This window comes from Erithacus rubecula (assembly GCF_903797595.1).
Source record: "Erithacus rubecula genome assembly, chromosome: 29".
Taxonomy (NCBI): Eukaryota; Metazoa; Chordata; class Aves; order Passeriformes; family Muscicapidae; genus Erithacus; species Erithacus rubecula.
In genome coordinates this window covers 8438-35865 of record NC_136681.1, presented here as the reverse complement: position 1 = coordinate 35865, position 27428 = coordinate 8438, and the positions used below count along the sequence as shown (strand labels likewise).

The following is a 27428-nucleotide window of genomic DNA, read 5'->3' as shown; positions in this document are numbered from 1 at the left end:
CTCCAGGATGCTCCACTGGAGCTGTTCCAGACCCTCCCCATTCACAGTGCCAGCAGGGAGGGCAGAAGGATGGTGGCACTTCCTCAGGATTGTGACAGCTTTGGGGGCAGCAGGAGCTGTGAATCAGCGTGGAAGGTGCACCTGGAAGGGCCAAGTTTGGGGACAGAAACTGGGAATACCTGGCCCCAGGCAGCACTGGGACACCCAAAGCACTTTGGCTGCACCCCAAAAACTTGCCTGCCCACAGAGCCTGTGTGGGAGGCACAGGGCTCCAGCTGCCCCAGCAGGAGCTGCCATCCCAGCCTGGGAGTGAGGCCAGCAGAGCTGCCACAGCCCCTCTGGCAGGCTGGGAAAGGGGAGTTGTGGTGCTGAGACACCCTGGGGCTGATCCCAGCTGCTGCCACCCCCAGCTCCAAGAGGAGGGGCTGGGGGTGGTGGGATCCCAGCAGGAGCCCCTCAGGTTTGAGGTCACCCCACAGCCACAGCCCTCCCTGCAGGGAACTGTGCTGGGCTGAGCCTGGATGGCCAGCAAAGCAAAACCTCACCTGTTTTAGCCCAGACTGCAGGGAGAAGGGAAAGGTTCTGCAGGGCTGGGGGTGCTGGCCAAGCTCAGCACCCTCAGAACTGCTCCTTGCCAGCAGCAGGTGTGGGATGGGTGCCAGAGGCAGGGGGACAGTCCTGGAAGGGAGGAGGAATCAGCTGAGCCTTCTCTCCAGAGGGAATCCACATGGAGAAGAAACTGAGGGGGGGAATCCTCAGGGTCTGCAGCTTCCTCCTGAGGGACAGCTCAGATCTCTGCTCCCTGTGACAGGGAACAGATGGAGCTGGGCCAGGGAGGGTCAGGCAGGATTTTGGGAAAGGTTCTGTCCCCAGAGGGTGCTGGGCACAGATCTGAAGCTGCCAGAACTCAGGATTTTGGGGTGTCTGTGCAGGGCTGGATTGATGAATCCTGCAGGTCCCTCCCCACTCAGGGGAGTCCAGGATTCTCTGATTATTTCAGGGAGCTGCCCAGCCTTAATCTTTCCCTGCTCTGTCCCTCCATCCCTTCACTGCTCACAAAAGCCACCCCCAGAATGGCCACAGCCACAAACTCAGCCCAAAAAGCACAACAAAATCTAAAAAAAAAAAAAACTTACAAAAGAAGAAAGTTTTTATTAAACAGCAACAAACCCAGAAAACACCCCCCTCCCCCTTTCCCACCCCCAGCAATCCTGGGGGTCCCCACAGCCCCCAGGACAGCATGGCTGCTGCTGGCCTTAGTGTCCCCACAGTGTCCCCAGCGTCAGGATGAGCGTCCTGGAGGTGCCTTGCAGGACAGCTGCCACCTTGGGGTGCCCAGGCTGGCACAGGGAGGCTGCAGGGACACAGCCTCACCCCTGGCACAGCCAGCCAGGCCTCCCACAGCACAGGGCTCCAGGACAGTCACTGTGGACAAGGGCACAGGGTCAGAGCTCTGGGGATGTGGTGCCACCCTGGGCTGCAGAACCTCCACCCTGAGCCTGCTCATTGCCAGAGTGAGACCCAACACCAACCCTGGCACTGGCACAGCCCAGGCAGGGAAACCACAACACCCAGACTGGGATTGATCCACTGCCAGAGCACCCAGAGCCCCAGGAACCAGCACCCAAACTGGGACTGATCCACTGCCAGAGCACCCAGAGCCCCAGGAACCAGCACCCAAACTGGGACTGATCCACTGCCAGAGCACCCAGAGCCCCAGGAACCAGCACCCAGACTGGGACTGATCCACCCATTGCCACAGCACCCAGAGCCCCAGGAACCAGCACCCAAACTGGGACTGATCCACTGCCACAGCACCCAGAGCCCCAGGAACCAGCACCCAGACTGGGACTGATCCACCCATTGCCACAGCACCCAGAGCCCCAGGAACCAGCACCCAAACTGGGACTGATCCACTGCCAGAGCACCCAGAGCCCCAGGAACCAGCACCCAAACTGGGACTGATCCACTGCCACAGCACCCAGAGCCCCAGGAACCAGCACCCAAACTGGGACTGATCCACTGCCACAGCACCCAGAGCCCCAGGAACCAGCACCCAAACTGGGACTGATCCACTGCCAGAGCACCCAGAGCCCCAGGAACCAGCACCCAAACTGGGATTGATCCACTGCCACAGCACCCAGAGCCCCAGGAACCAGCACCCAAACTGGGACTGATCCACCCATTGCCACAGCACCCAAACTGACACTGATCCACTGCCAGAGCACCCAGAGCCCCAGGAACCAGCACCCAGACTGGGACTGATCCACCCATTGCCACAGCACCCAAACTGACACTGATCCACTGCCAGAGCACCCAGAGCCCCAGGAACCAGCACCCAGACTGGGACTGATCCACCCATTGCCACAGCACCCAAACTGACACTGATCCACTGCCAGAGCACCCAGAGCCCCAGGAACCAGCACCCAAACTGGGACTGATCCACTGCCAGAGCACCCAGAGCCCCAGGAACCAGTACCCAAACTGGGACTGATCCACCCATTGCCACAGCACCCAGAGCCCCAGGAACCAGCACCCAAACTGGGACTGATCCACTGCCACAGCACCCAGAGCCCCAGGAACCATTTCCCTGCTCAGATCCCTCAGGATCCAGCAGTCAAACTCCATTCCCAGCCTACCCAGATCCCCAGGGAAGTGTCTCCCCACCCAGACCCCCCAGGAAGTCCCTCTCTTCCTGCAGTGCCCCCGTTTCTGCCCCCACAGTCCCCTGGCTGCTGTGGGGTTCCTGGCAGTGCCCAAGGCCAGGCTGGGCAGGGGTTGGAGCCCCTGGGACAGGGGAAGGTGCCCCTGCCCAGGATGGGCTTTTCCAGGATGCTGTGACCTTTCCCAGCAAGGCCAGGCCCCCACAGCTCAGAGCTGCCCTGATGGACAGGCTGTGACTGGAATGTGTGTCCCTGGGAGAGGAGAGGGGCAGAGCTCAGCAGGGGAAAGCAATTCCTGCCTCCAAGGGCTGGACTGGGCTCTCCTCACACCATCCCCACCCAAACTCAGCCCCTGCTCCAGGCCTGGCTGTCAGAGCCTCCCCAGGGCACAGAGGGGTCCCCACACTGCAGGGACAACCCCCTGGAGCAGGAAAAAACAGTTTTACTCTGATTCTCAGCTCCTCAGGCTTCTCCTCACCCAGGGAGATTCCTCCTGTGCTGCCCACGGGGGAAGGGAAGGAAAGCTCAGCTCAGCCCCAAATTTAAAGCCCAACTTCCTGCACAGGTCCAGCAGAGCCCTCAGCTGGAATTCCAAAGGGAATCTCAGCTCTGGCTGCTGCTGAGCACCAGGCACGAAGCCCTGGGGAACTGGGGCTATTCCAGGGTTACGTAACCCTGCTGATGTCAGGGCTATAATTAGCAACAAAACCAGCAGCTGCCCCATTTCCTGCCAGAACAGCTTCCAGTTTGTTTTTGGAGCAGCTCTGGCATGATTCAAGTCCTGCCCTGAACACACAAGCTCAGCTGGAAGGGGAAGTCAGCATCCATATCCAGCTGCACCTGGAAAAATTAACCTGTTGATGAATCCCCTGGCCCTGGAGCCCAGCTGTGCCCAGCTCCATCCCTTTTCCTGGGTGTCCAGAGGGTTTAAAGGTGACAGGGGCACAAAAGGAAGCACAGCAGCTCTGAGGGGACACTGAAAAGCACCAAAGCTGCCTCTGACACAGAATTCCAGACCCACACAGGTGACTGCCCCCAGTGGCCTGAGGGTCACCAGCTCTGCCTTAGCTCTGAGCTCAGCAACTGCAAAGAAACTCAGCAAAGTCAAAGGAGGGAGGATGTGGATGCTCCCAAACCCTGAGGTTTAGGCAGGACTCTGCCTGGGAACTCTGGCAATGCTGGATGCAGTGTCAGCTCTGAGGCAGCACAAGACAAATCACCCTGGGACAGTGGGAGGGTGGCACTGGATGGGAGTGAAGGTCCCTCTCAGCCCAAACCAGCCAACAATTCCATGGCATCAAGGCCAATCAACCTGACCAGACACAACAGTGACACCACCCTGGCTCCTGTCATCCCCCTCAGCACCCAGCACAGCCCCCACACCCCAGAGGGGGCACAGGAACCCAGCACAGCCACAGCCACACTGCCAAGGAAAGGTGAACTCTCAAAGGTGAGCCATGAAAGGTGAGCCCCTCAAAGGGTGAGCCCCTCAAGGGGTGAGCCATGAAAGGTGAGCCCCTCAAAGGGTGGGCCATGAAAGGTGAGCCCCTCAAAGGGTGAGCCCCTCAAAGGGTGAGCCATGAAAGGTGAGCCCCTCAAAGGGTGGGCCATGAAAGGTGAGCCCCTCAAAGGGTGAGCCCCCCCCAAAGGGTGACCCATGAAAGGTGAGCCCTCAAGGGTGAGCCCCTCAAAGGGTGAGCCCCCCCAAAGGGTGAGCCCCCCCAAAGGGTGAGCCCCTTACCTGAGGGCCCTGGGGCTGCTCCTCCAGCTGGGGCTGCCCTGTGGCCAGGCTGGGCTGGCTCAGGGTGCCCACACGGCCGGGCTGTCCCCGCAGTGTCACTGTGATGGTGGTTGGGGCCTTCAGGCCTGCAGAGCACACAGAAAACATCCTGAAGCACCTGCAAACCCCTGGGAGGGGCTGCTCGGGAAGCAGCAGCAGCAGCTTTGGGAAGGCTCCCTGCTCACCTGCAGCCTGGTTGGAGATGTGGGCCAGCCCAGGCAGGCTGCTGGCCAGCTTGGCCAGCCCCCCGTTGGCCAGCAGCTGGTGGATGGCCGTGGGCTTGCTGGTGGCCCCCAGGGCCAGCGAGGTGGCCACGGGGATGGTGCCGAGGGCAGCCAGCCCCTGCAGGGCTGCAGGAGCCTTCCCCTGCAAGGACACACAGCAGCCCTGAGCCCCTGCAGGCACAGGGGGCTCTCAGCTGCCCACTCCCCTCTCCACAAGTGTCACTGGTCCTTCCCAGTCTGAAGCTGGGAGTGGGATAAATTCACCTCCCACTGAAGGGCTGCCCCAGCCAGGATATCCCAGGGAATGATCAGGGAGCTCTCTCTCCATCTGTTCTCCAGCTCTGCAGTTTGGGGCTCACAGAAACAGCTGCTCACACCCCCTTTTGCAGGCCTCAGGAACACTGAGCCCACCCCTCACCTCCTCTGGTCCAAAGGGTCTATCCAGGCTCCCTCTGCCTCCCAAACCTTCCCTCCCTCCAGCTGCCCTGAGGATCTGCAGAGGCTGCTCACCTGCACAGGTGGGGTGGCAGTGCTGCCAGGGAGGCTGCAGGGCTTGGTGCCAATGTCCTGCAGGCTGAAGCTCAGCCCCTGGAGCAGGCTGCTGGCAGAGGCTGCTCCTGAAAACCCAGAGAACACCAAAGTCAGCCTGGGGGGATCCACCAGCACCAAATTCCAGGCTGTGCCAAGGCAGGAGAGTTGTTCCCCAATGAGCAGCACCCTGAGGTCATGGGGGATCCTCCCACAGCTCATTTTATAGGATCATGGAATAACCAGAGTGGGAAGAGACCCACTGGGATCATCCAATCCAGCCCCTGGCCTTGCACAGACACCCCAAATTCCCACCCTGGGGGGCTCTGGCAGCCCTGCACAGACACCCCAAACTCCAAACACTCCTGGAGCTCCAGCAGCCTCGGGGCTGTGCCCATTCCCTGGACAGTGCCCAGCACCCTCTGGGGGCAAAAACCCACCCCAACCCCCCTGGCCCAGCTCCAGAGGGGTGCCTGTGGAACACAGGAGGTTTTGGTGTTCTGAGGCCTCATTAATCACCATTCCCACAGCACAACCCCAGCTCAGGCAGGCCGGGGAAGGCCAGGAGAGGCTGCCCCAGGTGCTGTGAGCCTGGCTGAGCTTTCCCCAGGCAGGGAGGTACCTGGCAGGGCAGGGGCTGGCTGGGCTGGCAGCCCGTGGCTGCTGCTGGCCACCAGGCGGCTCTGCAGGGCGTGGAAGGCGCTGGGGGCGGAGCTGCTGGGGATCGAGGGCTGAGCCGGGCTCAGCGAGGCCTCTGTGCCTGAGCTCGGCCTAAGAGGGAAGGGAGAGAGCCCAGTGAGGGCTGGAGGTGCTGAGGGCAGGCAGGGCCAGCTCTGGGACTGCCCCCTGCAGCCAGAGCTGCTGCACAAGCACCGAGAGGGAATTGGAGAGAGCCTTAATGATCATCAGCTCCAAGAGGAGTTTCCCTGTGCCCAGGACAGCAGCCAAGACAAGGAGCATGGAGAAATGCATGGATTTCCTGGGGTCACCACTATCCCTCTCCAAAACCCACTCTTCATTTAAAACCAGCTCTTCTTGCTCTCCTGTCCCAGACCACAGAATCCTGGAATGCTTTGGGTTGTAAAGGGCCTTAAAGCCCATCCAGTGCCATCAGCAGGGACACCTGGCACTGTCCCAACACTTCCAGGGATCCATGGCTCCTCTGGGAATCAGATCAGTCAGAGCCCAGCTCCCCAAAACTTGAATTAGGAAGGAAAAGTGGTGTCAGCATGAGATTTACTCCCCAACAGGAATCCCTGTGCACAGTTCATGCCCTCCATGAGCTGCTTTGAGGCTCCTCTCTCCTCTCCCTTGCAACAAAAATATAATTTCTATTGCAAAGATGCAGAGGGAAGGGTTAAACACAGAATTACTGCCAAAGCCACCACAAAGACAAGAGTTTGGGAAATCACACCAGACACAACCACAGCACCTCCCCTCCTGCCCCCTCCCAGGCTGGGAGTTTCCAGGAGCCCCAGGGTCTCCCCCACACCAGAAATTCCAGTGGGGAGCAAGACACCAGAAAGCTCCACGTGCAGGGATCACCCTGTCAGAAAGACCCCCCAGAATTCCAGAATTCCCAAATTCTCACTCACTTGGGTGTGGAGAGCAGCCCTGAGAGCTCCTTGGTGCTGGGCAGGGCAGTGCCCAGGGGCTTCCCGGAGACAACTGCAAAACAAAAAGGAGAACACTGAGTTCCTGCCCCCCACAAATCCTCTGGGATCCCCCTCTCTCCAAGTACCCACAGGGGCTCATCCAGCTCCCAGAGCATCTTCAGGAATCCCAGCCTGAGGCATCACACTGGAGAGCAGGAGGAGCAAAATCCAGTTAAAACACTCGTGGAGTTGAGGAAGGAATCGCCTCCCAAAATCCAAAAGGAACCAAATGCAGATCTCTCTCCTAAAGCTTCTCTCCACTAATCCCCTCCTGCTCCAATCAATGGATTGTTGGGTGATTTTGTAAGGATTCTTAGTTAAAGACACTTTACAAAATACACAGGGATGCAACAAGTCACGGAATTTGTTTATTGCAGCACTGGGGGGATACAACTGCATTCCTTCCTCGTGCATTCCTCCTGCTCACAATTCTCCTGCAATTCTTGTTTGGGTTCATGTTTACTTCTGCAATTCATTTCCTTTCTGTGAAAAGAAGTTTGGAAAATTAAAAATAAAAAAAAGTTAAAAAAAAAAAAAAAAAAAAAAAAAGGGATTCTGGAAATCAGAGGTTTTCAAAGCTGCCAGAAGATTAACTGAAGCATTCCAGAAGGATGTGGATTTGTGTCTTGTCACAGCTCAGAGCTGTTGAACTGGCAGAGAGGTGCTTGGAAAGGAGCAGAGTTATTTCCCAGCTTTGAAAACCTCAGATTTCCAAGCAGAATGGAGCCTTTGATTCCATAAATTCCACAAATTCCATAAGCAGGGAGTGCTCTGAGGAGCTGGGGCTCTGGCACGAGGAAGGTGCTGAGTCCTGAGGGACAGCAGCCAGAGCTGGGGCCTCTCCTGAGAAGGCTGAGGGGAGGAAGATGGAGCTCATCACCTCCAGGATGGCAGCTGGGATTTGCTTGGCTGTGAATCCCAGAGTCCAGGCCCCAGGGGGATCAGCAGAGCAGGCAGCTCGGCTGGATGGGGGATTTGGAGAGCACAAAGTTCTTCCAGAGGGAGGAACTTCACCAAGATCCCGCAGGCAGCAGCAGGAAAAATGCAGAGCAAGGGGTGCAGCAGCACCAGCAGGACCAGCACCCATCCTGCTCCAAACAGCACCAGCACCCTGCTTCCAGCAGCACCAGCACCCTGCTCCAAACAGCACCAGCACCCTGCTCCAAACAGCACCAGCACCCTGCTCCCAGCAGCACCAGCACCCTGCTCCCAGCAGCACCAGCACCCTGCTCCCAGCAGCACCAGCACTCATCCTGCTCCAAACAGCACCAGCACCCTGCTTCCAGCAGCACTAGAACCCATCCTGCTCCAAACAGCACCAGCACCCTGCTCCAAACAGCACCAGCACCCATCCTGCTCCAAACAGCACCAGCACCCTGCTCCAAACAGCACCAGCACCCATCCTGCTTCAAACAGCACCAGCAACACCAGCACCCTGCTTCAAGCAAGATCAGCATCCACCCTGCTCCCAGTAGCTCCAGCAGGATCAGCAGCAGCACCCTGCTCCCAGTTCCAGCAGGATCAGCACCAGCACCCTGCTCCCAGCAAGATCAGCAGCAGCAGCAGCACCCTGCTCCCAGTTCCAGCAGGATCAGCACCCTGCTCCCAGCAGGATCAGCAGCAGCAGCACCCTGCTCCCAGCAGCAGCACCCTGCTCCCAGCAGGATCAGCAGCAGCAGCACTCTGCTCCCAGCAGGATCAGCAGCAGCACCCTGCTCCCAGCAGGATCAGCAGCAGCACCCTGCTCCCAGCAGGATCAGCAGCAGCACCCTGCTCCCAGCAGGATCAGCAGCAGCAGCACCCTGCTCCCAGCAGCAGCTGCAGGCCCCAAGGGAGGTGCATGACCAGAGGGAGGTGCAGGATCCCTCTCCCAGCTCCAGGCTGGTTTGCAGGATGGAATTCCTTGGAAAATAACTCCTGCCAGGCTGCCCCAGGCACTCACTCCTGGCGTCTCCACCTCTCCCTGCAGCTCAATCCCCCAGGAGGAGGAGGGGCAGGGCCCAGCTCCCTCCCTGGCCCCGGGCAGGCAGGCAGGGCTCGGTCACAACTCACTTTCCGCCTGGGAGCCGAGGGCTGCTCCGCCCGCGCCATCGCCGTGCGACACAATGGTCACCTTGATTTTGGCTCGTTTGGAGGCTTTGCTGCAGGGGGTCGGGCTGGGGCTCTGCTGCCGCTTCAGCTGCACTCGCACATCATCTCTGTCAGCCCCCTCCGAGTGCTCTGAGGACACTGGAACTGGGGGACACAGAAGGAGCTTTCTGAGCCCCCAGGGCTGGTGTGGGGAAGGGAACACGCCCATGCACACAGCTCCCTCCGTGCCAGCCTGCCCAGCTCCTGCACAGGAGCCCTGCCTGTCCTGCCCGGTGCCCAACACTCCACAGCGAGGTTCTCACCCCAAAATCCTGCCACCACCATCAGGTGAGGGGCCAGGTTTGTGCTTGCAGGCACAGAGATCAGAGCTCAACCAGGCAGAGGATCCCAGCAGCCCTGCCAGGAGCTGGGCAGGCTCTGAGAGGCACCCAGCAAAGCAGAGGAGGTGCTGCAGCAAAGCCAAGCCCCCCAAATCCCACACTGCAAGGAACTGGGGCAGAAACCCCACAGGCTCAGAGTTCTCCTGCACACCAGTGTTTCCTTGATCTGGCACATCCTGCCCCAAGCACAAGCCCCCCAAAGTCAGGGGGATCCCAAAAAGCTCAGAGTGCACAAGTCACAAGCTGCCACATCCTGCCCATCCACACATCTGCCCCCAGTGGGGTACAATCCCCCTGCCTCAGGCTGGAATGCTGAGAATTCCCTCCTTGCAGAGGGCCCTGGGCATCCCAGCCATGCATTTACCAACCCCAAAGCCAAGATGTCCCTCCCCTCTCATTGACCAACACCTGGATACAGATCAATGATATAAAATCAATATAAACGTGTACATGCACATACCATGCTGTGCAGCACCCACACTCCTTCAGCTGTGGGGACAGCACCTCACTGCAGCCAAATCCCCAAACTGCAGGTGACTCCAAGCATTTGGGGCTGCCCTGGGAGCCCATGGCCCAGCTGTGACCCAGCTGTGTCCCTGTGTGTCCCCTGGGAGCCCAGTGACCCAGCTGTGGCCCTGTGTGTCCCCTGGGAGCCAGCTGTGACCCAGCTGTGTCCCTGTGTGTCCCCTGGGAGCCCATGGCCCAGCTGTGTCCCTGTGTGTCCCCTGGGAGCCCAGTGACCCAGCTGTGGCCCAGCTGTGTCCCTGTGTGTCCCCTGGGAGCCAGCTGTGGCCCAGCTGTGTCCCTGTGTGTCCCCTGGGAGCCCATGGCCCAGCTGTGACCCAGCTGCGGCCCTGTGTGTCCCCTGGGAGCCCAGTGACCCAGCTGTGGCCCAGCTGTGTCCCTGTGTGTCCCCTGGGAGCCCAGTGACCCAGCTGTGGCCCAGCTGCGGCCCTGTGTGTCCCCTGGGAGCCCATGGCCCAGCTGTGACCCAGCTGTGACCCTGTGTGTCCCCTGGGAGCCCATGGCCCAGCTGTGGCCCAGCTGTGGCCCTGTGTGTCCCCTGGGAGCCAGCTGTGACCCAGCTGTGTCCCTGTGTGTCCCCTGGGAGCCCATGGCCCAGCTGTGTCCCTGTGTGTCCCCTGGGAGCCCATGGCCCAGCTGTGTCCCTGTGTGTCCCCTGGGAGCCCATGGCCCAGCTGTGTCCCTGTGTGTCCCCTGGGAGCCCATGGCCCAGCTGTGACCCAGCTGTGGCCCTGTGTGTCCCCTGGGAGCAGTGACCCAGCTGTGTCCCTGTGTGTCCCCTGGGAGCCCATGGCCCAGCTGTGACCCTGTGTGTCCTCTGGGAGCCCATGGCCCAGCTGTGGCCCAGCTGTGTCCCTGTGTGTCCCCTGGGAGCCCATGGCCCAGCTGTGTCCCTGTGTGTCCCCTGGGAGCCCATGGCCCAGCTGTGACCCAGCTGTGGCCCTGTGTGTCCCCTGGGAGCCCAGTGACCCAGCTGTGACCCAGCTGTGTCCCTGTGTGTCCCCTGGGAGCCCATGGCCCAGCTGTGTCCCTGTGTGTCCCCTGGGAGCCCAGTGGCCCAGCTGTGTCCCTGTGTGTCCCCTGGGAGCCAGCTGTGGCCCAGCTGTGTCCCTGTGTGTCCCCTGGGAGCCCATGGCCCAGCTGTGTCCCCTCCTGCTCCTGCCTGTGCATTCCCATTTCATTCCCAAATCCAAACCCTGTCTCACAGGAAGCAGCCAAGGCAGCACTCTAACGAATCCAGAGCTCTTAATTAGCCCTTGATGCTGGGGCCAGGTTCTCCACATCCACTGCAGGTTCCCCTCCAGGTGTGGCCCTGCCCTGGTGGCACAGGGAGAGGCTCACAGGAGGCTGCAGGGAGCAGGGAACATTTAAATCAGGCTCAAGAGGAAAAGAAACCCCCAAAAGCAGCAGCTCAGGGCAGTGCCTGGCTCAGGAGCTGGACCAGAGCTGAAGGAAGAACATTCAGGGGGCTCAGGGGCAGCTCAGCCCTGGGGCCACCCCAAAGGAGAAGTGACAGCAACAGCTCAAGTGACAACTGCCACCTCCCAAAGCCTTGGGTGTGCACACAGGCACTGCCCCTCAGGGGGGCAAAACATCCTGGGATAGCCTGGGCCCCCTCCCCTCCTCCCTCCCCTCAGAGCACACTCAGTCACCCCTGGGTGCTCAGACTGCCACCCCTGTGTCCCCTGGGGCACAGAGCATCACTGTCCCTGAGCCCTGCCTGATCCATCAGGGCCTTCCAAAAACTAGCCTTGATCCATCAGAACCTTCCCAAATCCATCCCTGATCCATCAGAACCTTCCCAAAGCCATCCCTGATCCATCAGAACCTTCCCAAATCCATCCCTGATCCATCAGGGCCTTCCCAAATCCATCCCTGATCCATCAGGGCCTTCCCAAAGCCATCCCTGATCCATCAGGGCCTTCCCAAAGCCATCCCTGATCCATCAGGGCCTTCCCAAATCCATCCCTGATCCATCAGAATCTTCCAAAAGCCATCCCTGATCCATCAGAACCTTCCCAAATCCATCCCTGATCCATCAGGGCCTTCCCAAATCCATCCCTGATCCATCAGGGCCTTCCCAAATCCATCCCTGATCCATCAGAATCTTCCAAAAGCCATCCCTGATCCATCAGAACCTTCCCAAATCCATCCCTGATCCATCAGGGCCTTCCCAAAGCCATCCCTGATCCATCAGGGCCTTCACAAATCCATCCCTGATCCATCAGAACCTTCCCAAAGCCATCCCTGATCCATCAGGGCCTTCCCAAATCCATCCCTGATCCATCAGAACCTTCCCAAATCCATCCCTGATCCATCAGGGCCTTCCCAAAGCCATCCCTGATCCATCAGGGCCTTCCCAAATCCATCCCTGATCCATCAGGGCCTTCCCAAAGCCATCCCTGATCCATCAGAACCTTCCCAAAGCCATCCCTGATCCATCAGAGCCTTCCAAAAGCCATCCCTGATCCATCAGAACCTTCCCAAATCCATCCCTGATGCATCAAGGCCATTCCTGCCCCTGACCTCTCTGCTGTCCCCTAACCCCTCTGGCCAAGCTGTGCTGCTGTGTGCAGCCCTGGCTGTCCCTCACTGCTGTCCCCTGTGTCCCCAGCTCTGTCACACCAGTGCTCACACCCCCAGCACAGGAAAGGGTTAAAGCCACATCCCCTGAGCACTAGTCCATCAGAGCAATCCACACTCCAGAATCTATCCACGGGGAGCAGGGAGGAGCTCAGCAAAGCCTGAGGTCTCTGCTGGCAAAGAGGGCCCTGGGCTTGAGCTCCAAACAGCAGAGAAACACAAAGCAGGGACAAGGGACACACCAGCCCCAAAGCAGGGCAGGGCAAGAGGAGGATGCTGGAAGAAGGCAGCAGAGGCAGAGAGAAGGAAGGAGACAGGGAGAGAGACAGTGAGGAGTGAGGAGATACTCACCAAAGAGACATGAAGAGGTGCCAGGAGGAAGAGCTTTCCTCACCAGCATGTTTTGTTTCAGAAAAGCAGCAAACTGAGCTGAAATGAATCAGAGAGAATTACAGAATCACAGCCCGGCTCTGCAGGGGACAGGGGGACACTGCTGTGACCCCCAGGTGGGGACCCTGGAGCAGGCAGAGCTCCAGACAGGGCTGCTCCAGCCACAGGAGACACAGCAAGGGGCACATCACAGCCCTGGCATGGCTCACTGCCAGCCCAGAGCACTGGGCAGCCACCAGCAGGGCTGAGCTGCAGCCAGAGCCTGAGAGCAGCAGGGAGGGGTGAGACAGCACCCCCAGAGCAGCTCCAGCTGGGAATCAGTGTGAGAAAAGCAGCACTGGAATCACTGCAGCATTCCTGAGAAACCAGCACTGGAATCACTGCAGCATTCCTGAGAAACCAGCACTCGAATCACTGCAGCATTCCTGATCAAACCAGCACTGGAATCACTGCAGCATTCCTGAGAAACCAGCACTGGAATCACTGCAGCATTCCTGAGAAACCAGCACTGGAATCACTGCAGCATTCCTGAGAAACCAGCACTGGAATCACTGCAGCATTCCTGAGAAACCAGCACTGGAATCACTGCAGCATTCCTGAGAAACCAGCACTGGAACCACTGCAGCATTCCTGAGAAACCAGCACTGGAATCACTGCAGCATTCCTGAGAAACCAGCACTGGAATCACTGCAGCATTCCTGAGAAACCAGCACTGGAACCACTGCAGCATTCCTGAGAAACCAGCACTGGAATCACTGCAGCATTCCTGAGAAACCAGCACTGGAATCACTGCAGCATTCCTGAGAAACCAGCACTGGAATCACTGCAGCATTCCCAACAAAACCAGCACTGGAATCACTGCAGCATTCCTGAGAAACCAGCACTGGAATCACTGCAGCATTCCTGAGAAACCAGCACTGGAATCACTGCAGCATTCCTGAGAAACCAGCACTGGAATCACTGCAGCATTCCTGAGAAACCAGCACTGGAATCACTGCAGCATTCCTGAGAAACCAGCACTGGAATCACTGCAGCATTCCCAACAAAACCAGCACTGGAATCACTGCAGCATTCCTGAGAAACCAGCACTGGAATCACTGCAGCATTCCTGAGAAACCAGCACTGGAATCACTGCAGCATTCCTGAGAAACCAGCACTGGAATCACTGCAGCATTCCTGAGAAACCAGCACTGGAATCACTGCAGCATTCCCAACAAAACCAGCACTGGAATCACTGCAGCATTCCTGAGAAACCAGCACCAGGAATCACTGCAGCATTCCTGAGAAACCAGCACCAGGAATCACTGCAGCATTCCTGAGAAACCAGCACTGGAATCACTGCAGCATTCCTGAGAAACCAGCACTGGAATCACTGCAGCATTCCTGAGAAAACAGCACTGGAATCACGGCAGCATTCCTGAGAAAAGCAGCACTGGAATCACTGCAGCATTCCTGAGAAACCAGCACTGGAATCACTGCAGCATTCCTGAGAAACCAGCACTGGAATCACTGCAGCATTCCTGATAAACCCAGCACTGGAATCACTGCAGCATTCCTGAGAAACCAGCACTGGAATCACTGCAGCATTCCTGAGAAACCAGCACTGGAATCACTGCAGCATTCCTGAGAAACCAGCACTGGAATCACTGCAGCATTCCTGAGAAACCAGCACTGGAATCACTGCAGCATTCCTGAGAAAAGCAGCACCAGGCCACAGCTCCCCCACAGAGCCTCCTCCTGCTCCCCTGTGTCTCCTGCCTCAGCTACAGCAGCACAGGAACACAACCCCTCAGTCCACAGGCTCAGGAATTCCAGCAGATCCAAGCTCCAGCCTCCTCCTGGAGCCAGGCTGGATCTGCAGGGGCACAGCTGCAGGTGACACCCATGGATGTGCAGGTGACACCTGCAGCCTGTCCAGGTCTGTGTGAGCACAGCAAGGAGAGAAGGGAGGATGGAGAACTGGGCACCATCCCCCAGGTGCTCCTGGAGTTTGCCAGGAGGGATCCTCAGCCACAGAAGCACTTCCTGAACTCCCCACATTCACCACCAGCCTGAGCTTTGGAACCAGCCTCTGACAGACACAAACCATACAGCTGCAGCTGCTTCCTTCTCCACAGCCTGTCTGCTGCAGGATGCTTCTGAAATTCCCCAAATTCCACAGTTTCTACCTCAATTCAACAGCCTCAACATCTCCTGAGCACCTACAGTGTCTCCCCAGGCAGCCCTGGAGGAGACATCACACCAGGGTGTCCCAAAAGGATCAGAGCATGGCTACAGGGCTTTGGTCAGCCAGAGAGAGAATCCTTCCCCCTTCCAACAGCAGGAAGGCTCCACCAGCTGCAAAAACAACACTTCTACTCTAATTCCAACCCCCAAGGCTGTGACAGGGGCTGAGCTGCACAGAAAGCTGCCATGGAGAGCGTGGGATTCAACACAGAACTCAGAAAATAAAAACCTGCACGGGTCCAGGCAGAGAAAAACCAAAATTCCATCTGCTGAAAGGATGGGGAAGCTGCAGGGAATTACCTTGTGCTTGCTTGTGGCTCAGGACAGCATCTGGCCTGGGCACCTGCCTCCTCTGCAGCTGTGTGGGGCCCACCTGGCTGGGCTTGGGCAGGGCCAGGGCGGCCACCTTGGCCTTGGGGCTGGACGTGGGGCTGCTGGACACACTGGACAGGTCCTGCTGGGAGAGAGGGACACTCAGCCCATGTCAGGCAGCCCTGGCCCTGAGCACCAGGACTGTGGCTGAGGGTTCATCTCCCTCCCCATGAGAATTCTGGGATTTTTAAGATGGGGAAAAAACCTTCAAGATCACCAAGTGTCATTGCCAACAGCACAGTCACTAATAAGCCCTGTGTCCCAGGGATGTGTTTTGAACACTCCCAGGGGTGGTGACTCCACCCAACTCTTCCCATGAGATAATTTTTCTGAATCAATCACCTAAACCTCCCCCTGGGTATCCTCTCACCTCCCTCTCCCAACACTCCCCCATGCATTTTAGAGATTTTGGAGGCACAGAAACCTCTCTTTCCACACCCCCAGCTGGAATGAGGCTGGGAGGAGCCCCCACCTCAGAGCCTGAGGGTGAGGCTGGCACTTTGGCTGCAGGGGAGGCTGGTCTGCTGCTCCTCTCAGGCAGCTCAAAGGACAGATCCCTCCTGCTGCAGTCACGGGGCTTCTTCTTCCTCTCGGCGTCCAGGTCGCGGGGCTCGGAGCCCGAGTGGCTCTCAGCACGGGTCAGCACTCCTGTCAGGAAATCTGCAATCTCATCCTGCCAATTTTGGGATAAACAGTGACACTCAGTGCTGGGCAGCTCTCTGAAAACTGGATTTCCACAGCTTGAAGCAAGGGGATGAAGCATTGCCAAGGGGGTTGATGTTTGGCAGGAAATCGCCCAAACCTCACAGAGAAAAATGTGGATTTCTCAGTGAAGCTCATAAATCACTGATTTAGGATATGTGGGGAAAAAAAACACAACAATTTTCCCTGAAATGCTGCTGTGTGTCCAGGCAAACATGTTGGGACACTCACTGGATAAGGTGCACACCTCCCTTCCATGTGCTAACCCAGACTGAGAGCACTGTAGATTTAATTAGTAAATGCAGTTTGATAACCAAGATCTTTGAAGATTACAAGAAGACTGGATCAGGACTGGCTGATTAAAAAGATTCAACTAAGTAGAAATGTAAAGTTTGTCTGTGTGATGTTTAACTAAATTGTAGTAAAAAATTACTAGCCTCCCTAAAAATGGTATATAAGCATACGTAGCTCACAGTAAAATTTGGATTCTGATCATAAATCAGAAAAAATTCAATTTTTGTTATTTCCACAGCTCCCTCAGGAAAAGATTCCCTCCACCCCAACCCACCCCATGTAACCTGGGACATCCCAGCACTGATCCTTTCCTTCCTCAGCTGCAAAGGGAACATCCCTGTGGTTACCTGGATGCACCTGTCCACCATGCTCTGGGTCAGGCCTTCTGACTTCTTTTTGGCTTTGCTTATCCTAGGGGAAAAAAAAAGAACCAAATCACACTTTTCCCATCATTCTTCACCTGATGAGGGAAAAGATCCTTTTTGGGACTCCCCAGAGCATTTTGCAAAGCCAACCTGACATTTCAGAGCTCTGCCTTCACACCCAGTGCCAGTTTTAGGCTTCATTCTTTCCTCTCTTTTACTGATTTTCACTACTAAAAGCTTCTGACTGCTGTGATCCTCCAAAAACCTCCTCTGTGCTGCTGGGTGCACCCCCAAATCAGGCCTAGCCCCACAAAGGCTTTCCCTGCAGTTATTCCCAACACAGACAAATCTGGAGTATTTCCATGCAATTCCCACCTCATTGCAGCACTAAATCTGCCCAGATTTCCCAGGAAGAGAGAAGGCACCTGGCAGAGCCTCACCTGAGGTTGTCATCTGCTCCTCCCACCACCACCATGCTGTTATCTGCCCTGATCTTCTCTCTGAAATCCTCCATGGCCTCCACGTTGCACTGCAGAGAGTTCTGCCCAATGACAAAGAGCACTGGGGTCTTCATCTCCAGGAGGGGATCATCCACATCCTGTGGGAGCAAGGGCAGGGCTGGAATCCCAGGATGAGGCTGAGGAGGTTCCCAGGGGTGAGTCCCAATGGGATTTCTCAAGAAAACTCTGCTTGAGCTGCACTGTGCTCCAGAAAATGGAGCAGAAAATGTTTTTCCAATGGAATTCCAGTGTCTTTGGAATCAGCACTTCCTAGTGTGACTGTGTGCACCACCATTCCCTATCCAGTCACACAGGGCTCAGAAAGGAGAGATCAGGGTTCCATGCAAAGACAAAGAAAATAATGAGGGACACAGGATACAGATAATGGATCCAGGCCAGGGATAGCCAGGGACACAGGTGTCTTGGGTTGCAATTCAGAATGTGGCCAGAAATGTGGATTCTGTCATCATCTGTTGGAGCAGGGTGGGACAGTGACCCTGATCTCCTGGCACATATTATCTGTTAATGGGCCATCTTTAACCAGCTGGACAATCATCTTTATCCTTCCCATGGCCCACCCTTCATCCAGGAGGTATCACCTGTTAATGGGTCATTGTTAAAAACTGGGTGTGGCAGAGATTCCTCTCCCTGAGGGAGATATCTCCTGTTAATGGGCCATTGTTTTAAACTGGGTGTGGCAGTGACCCTGATCTCCTGGCACATATTATCTGCTAATGGGCCATCTTTAAACCAGCTGGGCAATCATCTTTATCTTCCCACAGCCCATCCTCCCTCCAGGAGATATCTCCTGTTCATGGCCATTGAGTCCCAGTGCATGACTGATAAAATTCCATCATCCCACTGGGAGATGCTCCACCCAGGGGAGGAGCCAAACATTTCCTACCCAGATAAAAACTGAGATTTGGACACCAAGGCACCTTCTTCCCACTGGATTCCAGAGGAAAACCAGACCCTTCCACATCATCCCTGCACCTTCAGAGGAAAACTGCAACTCTGCTCCAGCTGAGCCACATCTGCCCCTGCAGGAGGATGCAGCCACCATGGAATGGGACTGTGCCACCACCCTGACTGACTGTGCCAGCTTGGATTCTGACTCTGGCAGGGCTGGGATTGTTCTGTGTAATACTGTATTTCTATTTTAATTTTCCCAGCAAAGAACTGTTATTCCTAATTCCCATATCTTTGTCTGAGAGCCCCTTAATTTCAAAATTACAATAATAATTTGGAGGAATTTCAAAGAGAAGTTTCTGCCTTTACTGGCAGACACCTGTCCTTCAAACCAGGACAAGAGGATACAGATAATGGATCCAGGCCAGGGATAATGAGGGACACAGGCCATGGAAAACAAGGAACTTGGGCCCCAGGAAGGAGCTCCAAAGCCCCACCACAGCAGAGACAAGCCAAGAGCACACTCACACCTGCTACAGCACCAGGGCTGCTACAGCCCCTCCTCTGAGAGCAACAGCTCCTCCCAACAACAACCATACACATTCCCCCAAAACACAGTCAATTATTGCTGCACTTCCAAGAAGGATTCCACAGAACAACCCAGGGAGGTTTAAAGATGAGCAGAGTTCTTTAAGCAGCTCCATCTGGTTCTTACCCCTCTGGGGCCATCCACAGTGAGCAGAGGGAAGCCAAGGCACACGACAGCAGTGACATATTCCATCACAGAAACCTGGGCAGGGAGAGAGCAGTCAGCATTCCCAGAGCCCAGCAGTGACATTCCAAAATGGAAACCTGGGCAGGGAGAGAGCAGTCAGCATTCCCAGAGCCCAGCACTGACATTCCAAAATGGAAACCTGGGCAGGGAGAGAGCAGTCAGCACTCCCAGAGCCCAGCAGTGACATTCCAAAATGGAAACCTGGGCAGGGAGAGAGCAGTCAGCACTCCCAGAGCCCAGCAGTGACATTCCAAAATGGAAACCTGGGCAGGGAGAGAGCAGTCAGCATTCCCAGAGCCCAGCAGTGACATTCCAAGATGGAAACCTGGGCAGGGACAGAGCAGTCTGTATTCCCAGAGCCCAGCACACCCCAGGCTGCTTTGCCAGGCTCCTGCCAGGCATAGAAATACCTTAATAGCAACACCCTGATGATTAACACAGTGATTAAAAAACACTAAATTATTCATATTGCAAAGGGCCCACAACCACAGAGGTCAAAGCCAGGCCCTGAACTGAGCACAGGGACAAAGAGAATCCCAACAGTCACCGAAATCCAGCTCTGAGCTGAGGCTGCCAAGGGGGCTCTGGGAAAATCACAGAACTCTGGAATGGTTTGGGAAGGACCTTGGAGCCCACCCCATCCCAACCCTGCCATGGCAGGGACACCTCCCACTGTTCCAGGCTGCTCCAAGCCCCATCCAGCCTGGCCTTGGACACTTGCAGGGATGGAGCAGCCACAGCTCCTCTGGGATTCCATTCCAGCCCCTCCCCACCCTCACAGTCAGGAATTCCTTCCCAATACCCCATCCATCCCTGCCCTCTGGCAGTGGAAGCCACTCCCTGTGCCATGTCCCTCCATCCCTTATCCCCAGTGTCTCTCCAGCTCTCCTGGAGACCCTTCAGGCCCTGCAAGGGGCTCTAAGCTCTCCCTGGAGCCTTCTCCTCTCCAGGTGAACATTCCCAGCTCTTTCAGCCCAGCCCCAGCCCTGGAGCAGCTCCGTGGCCTCCTCTGGACCTGCTCTAACAGATCCACACCCTTCTGTGCTCCCCTGGGACACAGAGGACTGGGGCACTCACGTGACAGGCCACCAAGGCACCTGTGTTCCACCCAATCAGGATGATCTGCTTGTGAGAGAAGTGGTTGTGGATCTGTGGGACACAAAACAAAGCCACAGCTGGAGAGCTGGGACAGACACTGGGACAGTGCCCAGGGTGGCACAGTACCCCTGGCACAGGACAGGGAGCACAAGGGGATCCTCTTCTGTCCCTCACCTCGGCCACCTTGCCTCTGACAGCACCAATCATGTGCTCCAGGCACTGCAGCACCCCCACCCCACTGCCATTGTTCAGCAGGGACGTGGCGATGGGGATCACCTGTGTGGGAAAGGGACAGTGTCAGGGACAGCCAGCAGGGCTGGGGACAGGGTCAGAACGGCCAGCAGGGCTGGGGACAGCACCCAGGGATGGCCAACACAGTGCTGAAGACACCAGGAATAACCAGAGCCAGCCCTAGAGACAGTCCCACAGAGCAACCCCTCAGAGCAACCCCATAGAGCAACCAGGCAACCCCACAGACCCTTCCCAGCCCCACAGAGCCAGCCAGCTCCACAGATCCTTCCCAGCCCCATAGAGCAGCCAGCCAGCCCCACAGAGGAGCCCCACAGACCTTTCCCAGCCCCACAGAGCAGCCAGCCAGCCCCACAGACCCTTCCCAGCCCCATAGAGCAGCCAGCCAGCCCCACAGAGGAGCCCCACAGACCTTTCCCAGCCCCACAGAGGAGCCCCACAGACCTTTCCCAGCCCCACAGAGGAGCCCCACAGACCTTTCCCAGCCCCACAGAGGAGCCAGGCAGCCCCCACAGACCTTCCCCAGGCAGGAGAGCTGGGACTGCCAGAAGCGGTGCCGTCGGGACGTGGGGAACATGGAGTTGGTGGGGCCGGAGGAAGCGATGAGGATCAGGGGGGATCCGGGCAGTTTGCTCTGCAAAGTTCAACAGGAACCATGTCAGGGACAGCAGTTTTCCCAGGAAAGGCTCCCTGCCCCACAAGGAAGAGGGAAGGATCTTGCACAAATCCTTAATTCATTGTTTTCCCAAGCCAAAGCACCTTTAGGATACCCAGAAGAATTTCTCCAGCAGAAGACTCTCCAAGGGACAGCTCTGATCCCTGCCCTGTGTGACAGGGACAGCACCCAGGGAGCAGGTGGGAGCTGAGCCAGGGGGGGTTGGGGTGGGTTTTGGGAAAGGTTCTGCCCCCAGAGGGTGCTGGGCACTGCCCAGGGAATGGGCACAGCCCCGAGGCTGCCGGAGCTCCAGGAGTGTTTGGATTTTGGGGTGTCTGCAGGGCTCCAGGGATGGACAGGGTAGGAATTTGGGGTGTCTGTGCAGGGGCAGGGGTTGAATTGATGATCCTGGTGGATCTGAACACCTTCCATTCATGGAGCAGGTCTAAAGCAGGGCACAAGAGCCCAGGGAGAGGACAGAGGCAGAGTATGGGAAGACTAAAGCTGACATGGGACCCCCACAACCCCCAGGGGCACTCACTGGTTTATTATGGGACAGGACACCCACTGCTGGGTCCCAGGGTCTCTTGAGCAGCAGGGACAGTGCCTCAGCCCCTGCTGCTCCTGTCTTGGCCGTGGAGGAGAGCAGCATCCTGTCAATCAGTGCAGGGATCTGCAAGCAGAGAGGACTGAGAAAAAACACCCAAACCACAGGGTAACAACTCCAGCCTCCTCCCTCTGCCAGCTGCACGAAGGGAGAGCACCACATGTGACAGCTGAATCTCCCACTGCTTGCTCACCTTTCCTTTCAGGGTCTGCAGGGCATCCAGATAGGCAGCCAGCACGGGCAGGCTCAGGGTCTCCACCAGTGTCGTGTGGAGCCACTGGATGAGTTTGGTGTCCCAGTTGACGCTGGCCAGAGCCTGGCGCACCCTGCGGGCACATTTATCCACCGCGATCCTCCTCAGCACGGGCTCATTGCAGGCCTGGCAACCAGGAATTCCCAGAGGAACAGTTCAGGGGAAGATGGAGCACAGCAGTGCAGCCTCATCCTTAGGGAAATGTTAGGGTGGGCTGCCCAAACATCTGGAGTGAGGACAACATCTGTCTGAGGAGGAGGAGGAGGAGGCTGAGGGGAGCCCTTGTAGCAATCTGAAACTTCCAAGGGACAGCTCTGATCCCTGCTCTGTGTGACAGGGACAGCACCCAGGGAATGGATGGAGCTGGGCTGGGGGGTTTGGGGTGGGTTTTGGGAAAGGTTCTGCCCCCCAGAGGGTGCTGGGCACTGCCCAGGGAATGGGCACAGCCCCGAGGCTGCCACAGCTCCAGGAGCATTTGGATTTTGGGGTGTCTGTGCAGGGCTCCCAGGGATGGACAAGATGGGAATTTGGGGTGTCTGTGCAGGGCTCTCAGGGATGGACAGGGTAGGGTTTTAGGGTGTCTGTGAAAGGCCAGGGGTTGCACTGATTAATCCACATGGGTCCTTCCAGCCCAGGACATTCTATGATCCCACAGAAGTCATGGCTCAGAGAAGCCCAGGGCTCTCTGTTCCTCAAGGCTACATGAGCCAAGGCCCACAGCTTCCATGCTGCCTGGCCAGGTTTTGTGGGAAGGAGGGTCCCCAGCCCCTCTCTCACCCCCTCGTTGGCCAGGCGGGCCAGCCTGTCGGACTGCAGCGCTTTGTGGATCTTGTTGAACAGTTTGTTCTGGGCCATGCTCCAGCCTGTCCTGCAGGGACACACACACATGGGGTCAGCACAAAGCACCAAACCACTCCTGGCTCCTCTTCTCTGGGACTGCCACCCCACCTGCTGATGGGCTGCTCCCATCCTGGATTGCCTTTGTCTGGAATTGCCAGTCTGGATTCCCATCCCCTGGCATTCCCAGCCCACATTCCCTGGCATTCCCATTCCCACCTGTTGACATGCTCCTCCCAGCCCACATTCCCATTCCCACCTGTCCCATTCTCTGTTCCCTGCCATTCCCAGCCCACATTCCCACCCCTACCTGTCCCACCCCCACCTGTTGACGTGCTCCTCCCAGCCCATATTCCCATTCCCACCTGTACCTGTCCCATTCCCACCTGTCCCATTCTCTGTTCCCTGCCATTCCCAGCCCACATTCCCATTCCCACCTGTCCCATTCTGTTCCCTGCCATTCCCAGCCCACCTGTCCCACCCCCACCTGCTGACATGCTCCTCCCAGCCCACATTCCCATTCCCACCTGTCCCATTCTCTGTTCCCTGCCATTCCCAGCCCAGATTCCCACCCCTACCTGTCCTATCCCCACCTGCTGACGTGCTCCTCCCAGACCACATTCCCATTCCCACCTGTTGACATGCTCCTCCCACCCCCAGCTGTCCCCTCCCCACCTGTTGACATGCTCCTCCCACCCCCACCTGTCCCCTCCCCACCTGTTGACATGCTCCTCCCAGCCCAGCTGTCCCCTCCCCACCTGTTGACATGCTCCTCCCAGACCACATTCCCATTCCCACCTGTTGACATGCTCCTCCCAGCCCAGCTGTCCCCTCCCCACCTGTTGACATGCTCCTCCCACCCCCACCTGTCCCCTCCCCACCTGTTGACATGCTCCTCCCACCCCCAGCTGTCCCCTCCCCACCTGTTGACGTGCTCCTCCCAGCCCACCTGTCCCCTCCCCACCTGTTGACGTGCTCCTCCCAGCCCACCTGTCCCCTCCCCACCTGTTGATGTGCTCCTCCCAGCCCACCTGTTGACGTGCTCCTCCCAGTCGTCGGGCGGCGGGGGCGCGTCGGCGTCGGTGCGGGCGAACATGACGTGCCGCTCGCACTCGTTCATCACGCTCCGAGCCTTCTGGTTGTCGTACAGCGGCACCGGCGTGGGCGTCACCGTCTCCACGTCGATGGGGACATCGGCCTCCCTGCCAGTGACACAGCTGTCACAGAGGGATGGGCACATGGCAGCCTTGGGGGGGCCAGGGGGACTGGGCAGCGCCCGCAGGGATGCACAGGGTGGGACTGACCCAGGCACCTCGGTACTCCTGGGCATCAACTCAGGGAAACCAAACCGAGACATCTGAACCACCAAACTGAGCCCCATGGACACCCCAAACTGAGACATCTGAACCACCAAACTGAGACATCTGAACACCCCAAAACTGAGCCCCATGGACACCCCAAACTGAGACATCTGAACCACCAAACTGAGACCCATGGACACCCCAGTCTGAGACATCTGAACCACCAAACTGAGACATCTGAACACCCCAAACTGAGACATCTGAACACCCCAAAACTGAGCCCCATGGACACCCCAAACTGAGACATCTGAACACTCCAAAACTGAGCCCCATGGACACCCCAAACTGAGACATCTGAACACCCCAAACTGAGCCCCATGGACACCCCAAACTGAGACATCTGAACCACCACAGCGAGCCCCATGGACACCCCAAACTGAGACATCTGAACACCCCAAAACTGAGCCCCATGGACACCCCAAACTGAGACATCTGAACCACCACAGCGAGCCCCATGGACACCCCAAACTGAGACATCTGAGCCACCAAACTGAGCCCCATGGACACCCCAAACTGAGACATCTGAACCACCAAACTGAGACATCTGAACCACCAAACTGAGACATCTGAACACCCCAAACTGAGCACATTGGACACCCCAAACTGAGACATCTGAACACCCCAAACTGAGCACATTGGACACCCCAAACTGAGACATCTGAACACCCCAAACTGAGCTCCATGGACACCCCAAACTGAGACATCTGAACACCCCAAACTGAGCTCCATGGACACCCCAAACTGAGACATCTGAACACCCCAAACTGAGCACCTTGGACACCCCAAAACTGAGCACCTTGGACACCCCAAAACTGAGCACCTTGGACACCCCAAAACTGAGCACATTGGACACCCCAAACTGAGCACATTGGACACCCCAAACTGAGCACATTGGACACCCCAAACTGAGCACATTGGACACCCCAAACTGAGACCCATGGACACCCCAAACTGAGACATCTGAACACCCCAAACTGAGCACCTTGGACACCCCAAAACTGAGCACCTTGGACACCCCAAACTGAGACATCTGAACACCCCAAACTGAGCACATTGGACATCCCAAACTGAGACATCTGAACACCCCAAACTGAGCCCCAAGGACACCCCAAACTGAGACATCTGAACCACCAAACTGAGACATCTGAACCACCAAACTGAGCACCATGGACACCCCAAACTGAGACATCTGAACACCCCAAACTGAGACATCTGAACACCCCAAACTGAGCCCCATGGACACCCCAAACTGAGACATCTGAACACCCCAAACTGAGACATCTGAACACCCCAAACTGAGCTCCATGGACACCCCAAAACTGAGCACCTTGGACACCCCAAAACTGAGCACCTTGGACACCCCAAAACTGAGCACCTTGGACACCCCAAAACTGAGCACCTTGGACACCCCAAAACTGAGCACCTTGGACACCCCAAACTGAGACATCTGAACCACCAAACTGAGCCCCATGGACACCCCAAACTGAGACATCTGGACACCCCAAAACTGAGCCGCATGGACACCCCAATCTGAGACATCTGAACCACCAAACTGAGCCCCATGGACACCCCAAACTGAGACATCTGAACCACCAAACTGAGCCCCATGGACACCCCAAACTGAGACATCTGAACCACCAAACTGAGTCCCATGGACACCCCAAACTGAGACATCTGAACCACCAAACTGAGCCCCATGGACACCCCAAACTGAGACATCTGAACACCCCAAACTGAGCCCCATGGACACCCCAAACTGAGACATCTGAACCACCAAACTGAGCCCCTTGGACACCCCAAACTGAGACATCTGAACCACCAAACTGAGCACATTGGACATCCCAAACTGAGACATCTGGACACCCCAAACCGAGCATTTGGACACCCCAAACTGAGACATATGAACAACTCAAACTGAGCCCCCTGGACACCCCAAACTGAGACCTCTCAAACACTAAACTGAGCCCCCTGGCCCACTGAACCAAGTACCTTGGACACTCCAAACAAAACTTATTCTGGAACCCCAAACTAAGCATCCTGGACCATCAAACCTAGCACCCCAAAACTGAGGTGCCCCTAGAGCCCCTAAGCAAGAGGCATAGAGCCCACAAAGAACAGCCCCTGGACCCCCCCAAACCATGGCCCCAGGAGCCCCTGCACACCCCACACCAAGACTTCTAGACACTCCAAACCAAGATTCCTCACTGCCCTCTTCACCCATTAGGGCCCCCAATTTCCCCCTCACAACTCCCCCACTCACCACTCCCCAGCCCCACAGGACCTCCAGCTCCTCCTCCACAGCCTTCTCCCCACCCTGAGTGCCCCCCAATCCCTACACAGACCCCTCAGGACCCTCAAAGCCCCCTCTCACTTCTTCCTCACAACCTCCCCCCACCAGCCCTCAAGACCCCCGTTCCTCCCTCAAAGCCTTGCACAAGCCCCTGAGCCTCACTGCTCCCCCTTTCCTCTCACAGCCCCTCAGCCCTCAGGACCCCCCTTTCCCCTCACAGCCCCCAGGATCCCCCTCAATTTTGCCCTCAGGCCCACAGGACCCTCAGTGTCCCTTCACAGCCCCCCAGGACCCTCAATGTCCCCTCACAGCCCCTCAGAACCCCCTCAATCTCTCCCCTCAGCCCCCATGATCTCCCTTCTTTCCCCTCACAGTTCCCTCAACCCCCAGAAGCCCCCAATTTCCCCCTCAGCCTCACAGAACCCGCTCCTTTCCCTTCACAGTCCCCACAGCCCCCAGAACCCCTCAATCTTCCCCCAAGATCCCCCTCCTTTCCCCTCACACCCCCACAGCCCCCAGGACCCCCCCAGTTTCCCCCTCGCCGCCGCTCGGGCCCGCTCCGAGCCCGCAGCTCTCACGGGGCGCTGCCGAGGTGTCTCCGGGGGGTGAGGAACAGCAGCCGGGCGGGCCGGGCGGCGCTGGCGTCGGGGTGCGCACTCCAGGGCTTGGCGTAGCTGTGGTCGAGGCACACCAGGTCCAGCTCCCGCTCGTGCGCCGAGAGCTGCAGCAGCAGCGAGGTGCCCATCCTGCGGGCCGACCACTGCAGCTCGCGCTCCCGATCGCGATCGGCGGCGCGCTGCGACATGGCGGGAGCCCCGCCCCCTTCCCCTCCCCTCGCGCCGCCTGCCGCCAGCGCGCGTGCGCGGGGCGCGCTCCCGCCTCCCCTCAGCGCGCGTGCGCGGAGCGCGTATCCACGGGACCGTGGGATGTCCCGGTGGGAAGGGACCCGAGAGGATCGGGGAATGTCCCTGCAGTGTCCCCAGGAATGTCCCTGTGGGAAGGAACCCGCGAGGATTAGGGATGTCCCAAGAATGTCCCTGTGGGAAGGACCCGAGAGGATCAGGGAATGTCCCTGCGATGTCCCCAGGAATGTCCCTGTGGGAAGGACCCGAGAGG

At 57.6% G+C, this 27428-nt stretch overlaps 1 protein-coding gene and 1 long non-coding RNA gene across 5 annotated transcripts; one reads left to right on the top strand and one right to left on the bottom strand.

Moving 5' to 3' along the window:
* Window positions 1–392: 392 nt before the first annotated feature.
* KANSL3 (KAT8 regulatory NSL complex subunit 3) lies at window positions 393–27160 on the bottom strand. Of its 4 annotated transcripts, none has more exons than XM_079328793.1 (21): window positions 26891–27160; window positions 23693–23863; window positions 22602–22692; window positions 21765–21950; window positions 21506–21637; window positions 20827–20943; window positions 20235–20336; window positions 20040–20111; window positions 18903–18977; window positions 17219–17376; window positions 16761–16824; window positions 15890–16090; window positions 15346–15499; window positions 12781–12858; window positions 8903–9085; window positions 6791–6863; window positions 5818–5966; window positions 5178–5284; window positions 4629–4809; window positions 4405–4529; window positions 393–678 (listed from the first exon to the last, which is right to left on the bottom strand). In XM_079328793.1, exons 1-21 carry the CDS (start codon window positions 27115–27117, stop codon window positions 619–621), a joined length of 2706 nt encoding a protein of 901 aa, XP_079184919.1. In that variant the 5' UTR covers window positions 27118–27160; the 3' UTR covers window positions 393–618. The 4 variants fall into 4 exon arrangements, with proteins under 4 accessions (XP_079184919.1, XP_079184916.1, XP_079184917.1 ...); XM_079328790.1 differs by lacking the exon at window positions 393–678 and adding an exon at window positions 1137–1425 and having other exon boundaries at window positions 5171–5284; XM_079328791.1 differs by lacking the exons at window positions 393–678; window positions 12781–12858 and adding an exon at window positions 1137–1425 and having other exon boundaries at window positions 5171–5284; window positions 26891–27159.
* Window positions 9562–11556, top strand: LOC306813391. Its single transcript, XR_013776981.1, has 3 exons — window positions 9562–9900; window positions 10869–10917; window positions 10987–11556. It is a non-coding gene; the product is annotated as an uncharacterized lncRNA (long non-coding RNA).
* Window positions 27161–27428: the final 268 nt, after the last annotated feature.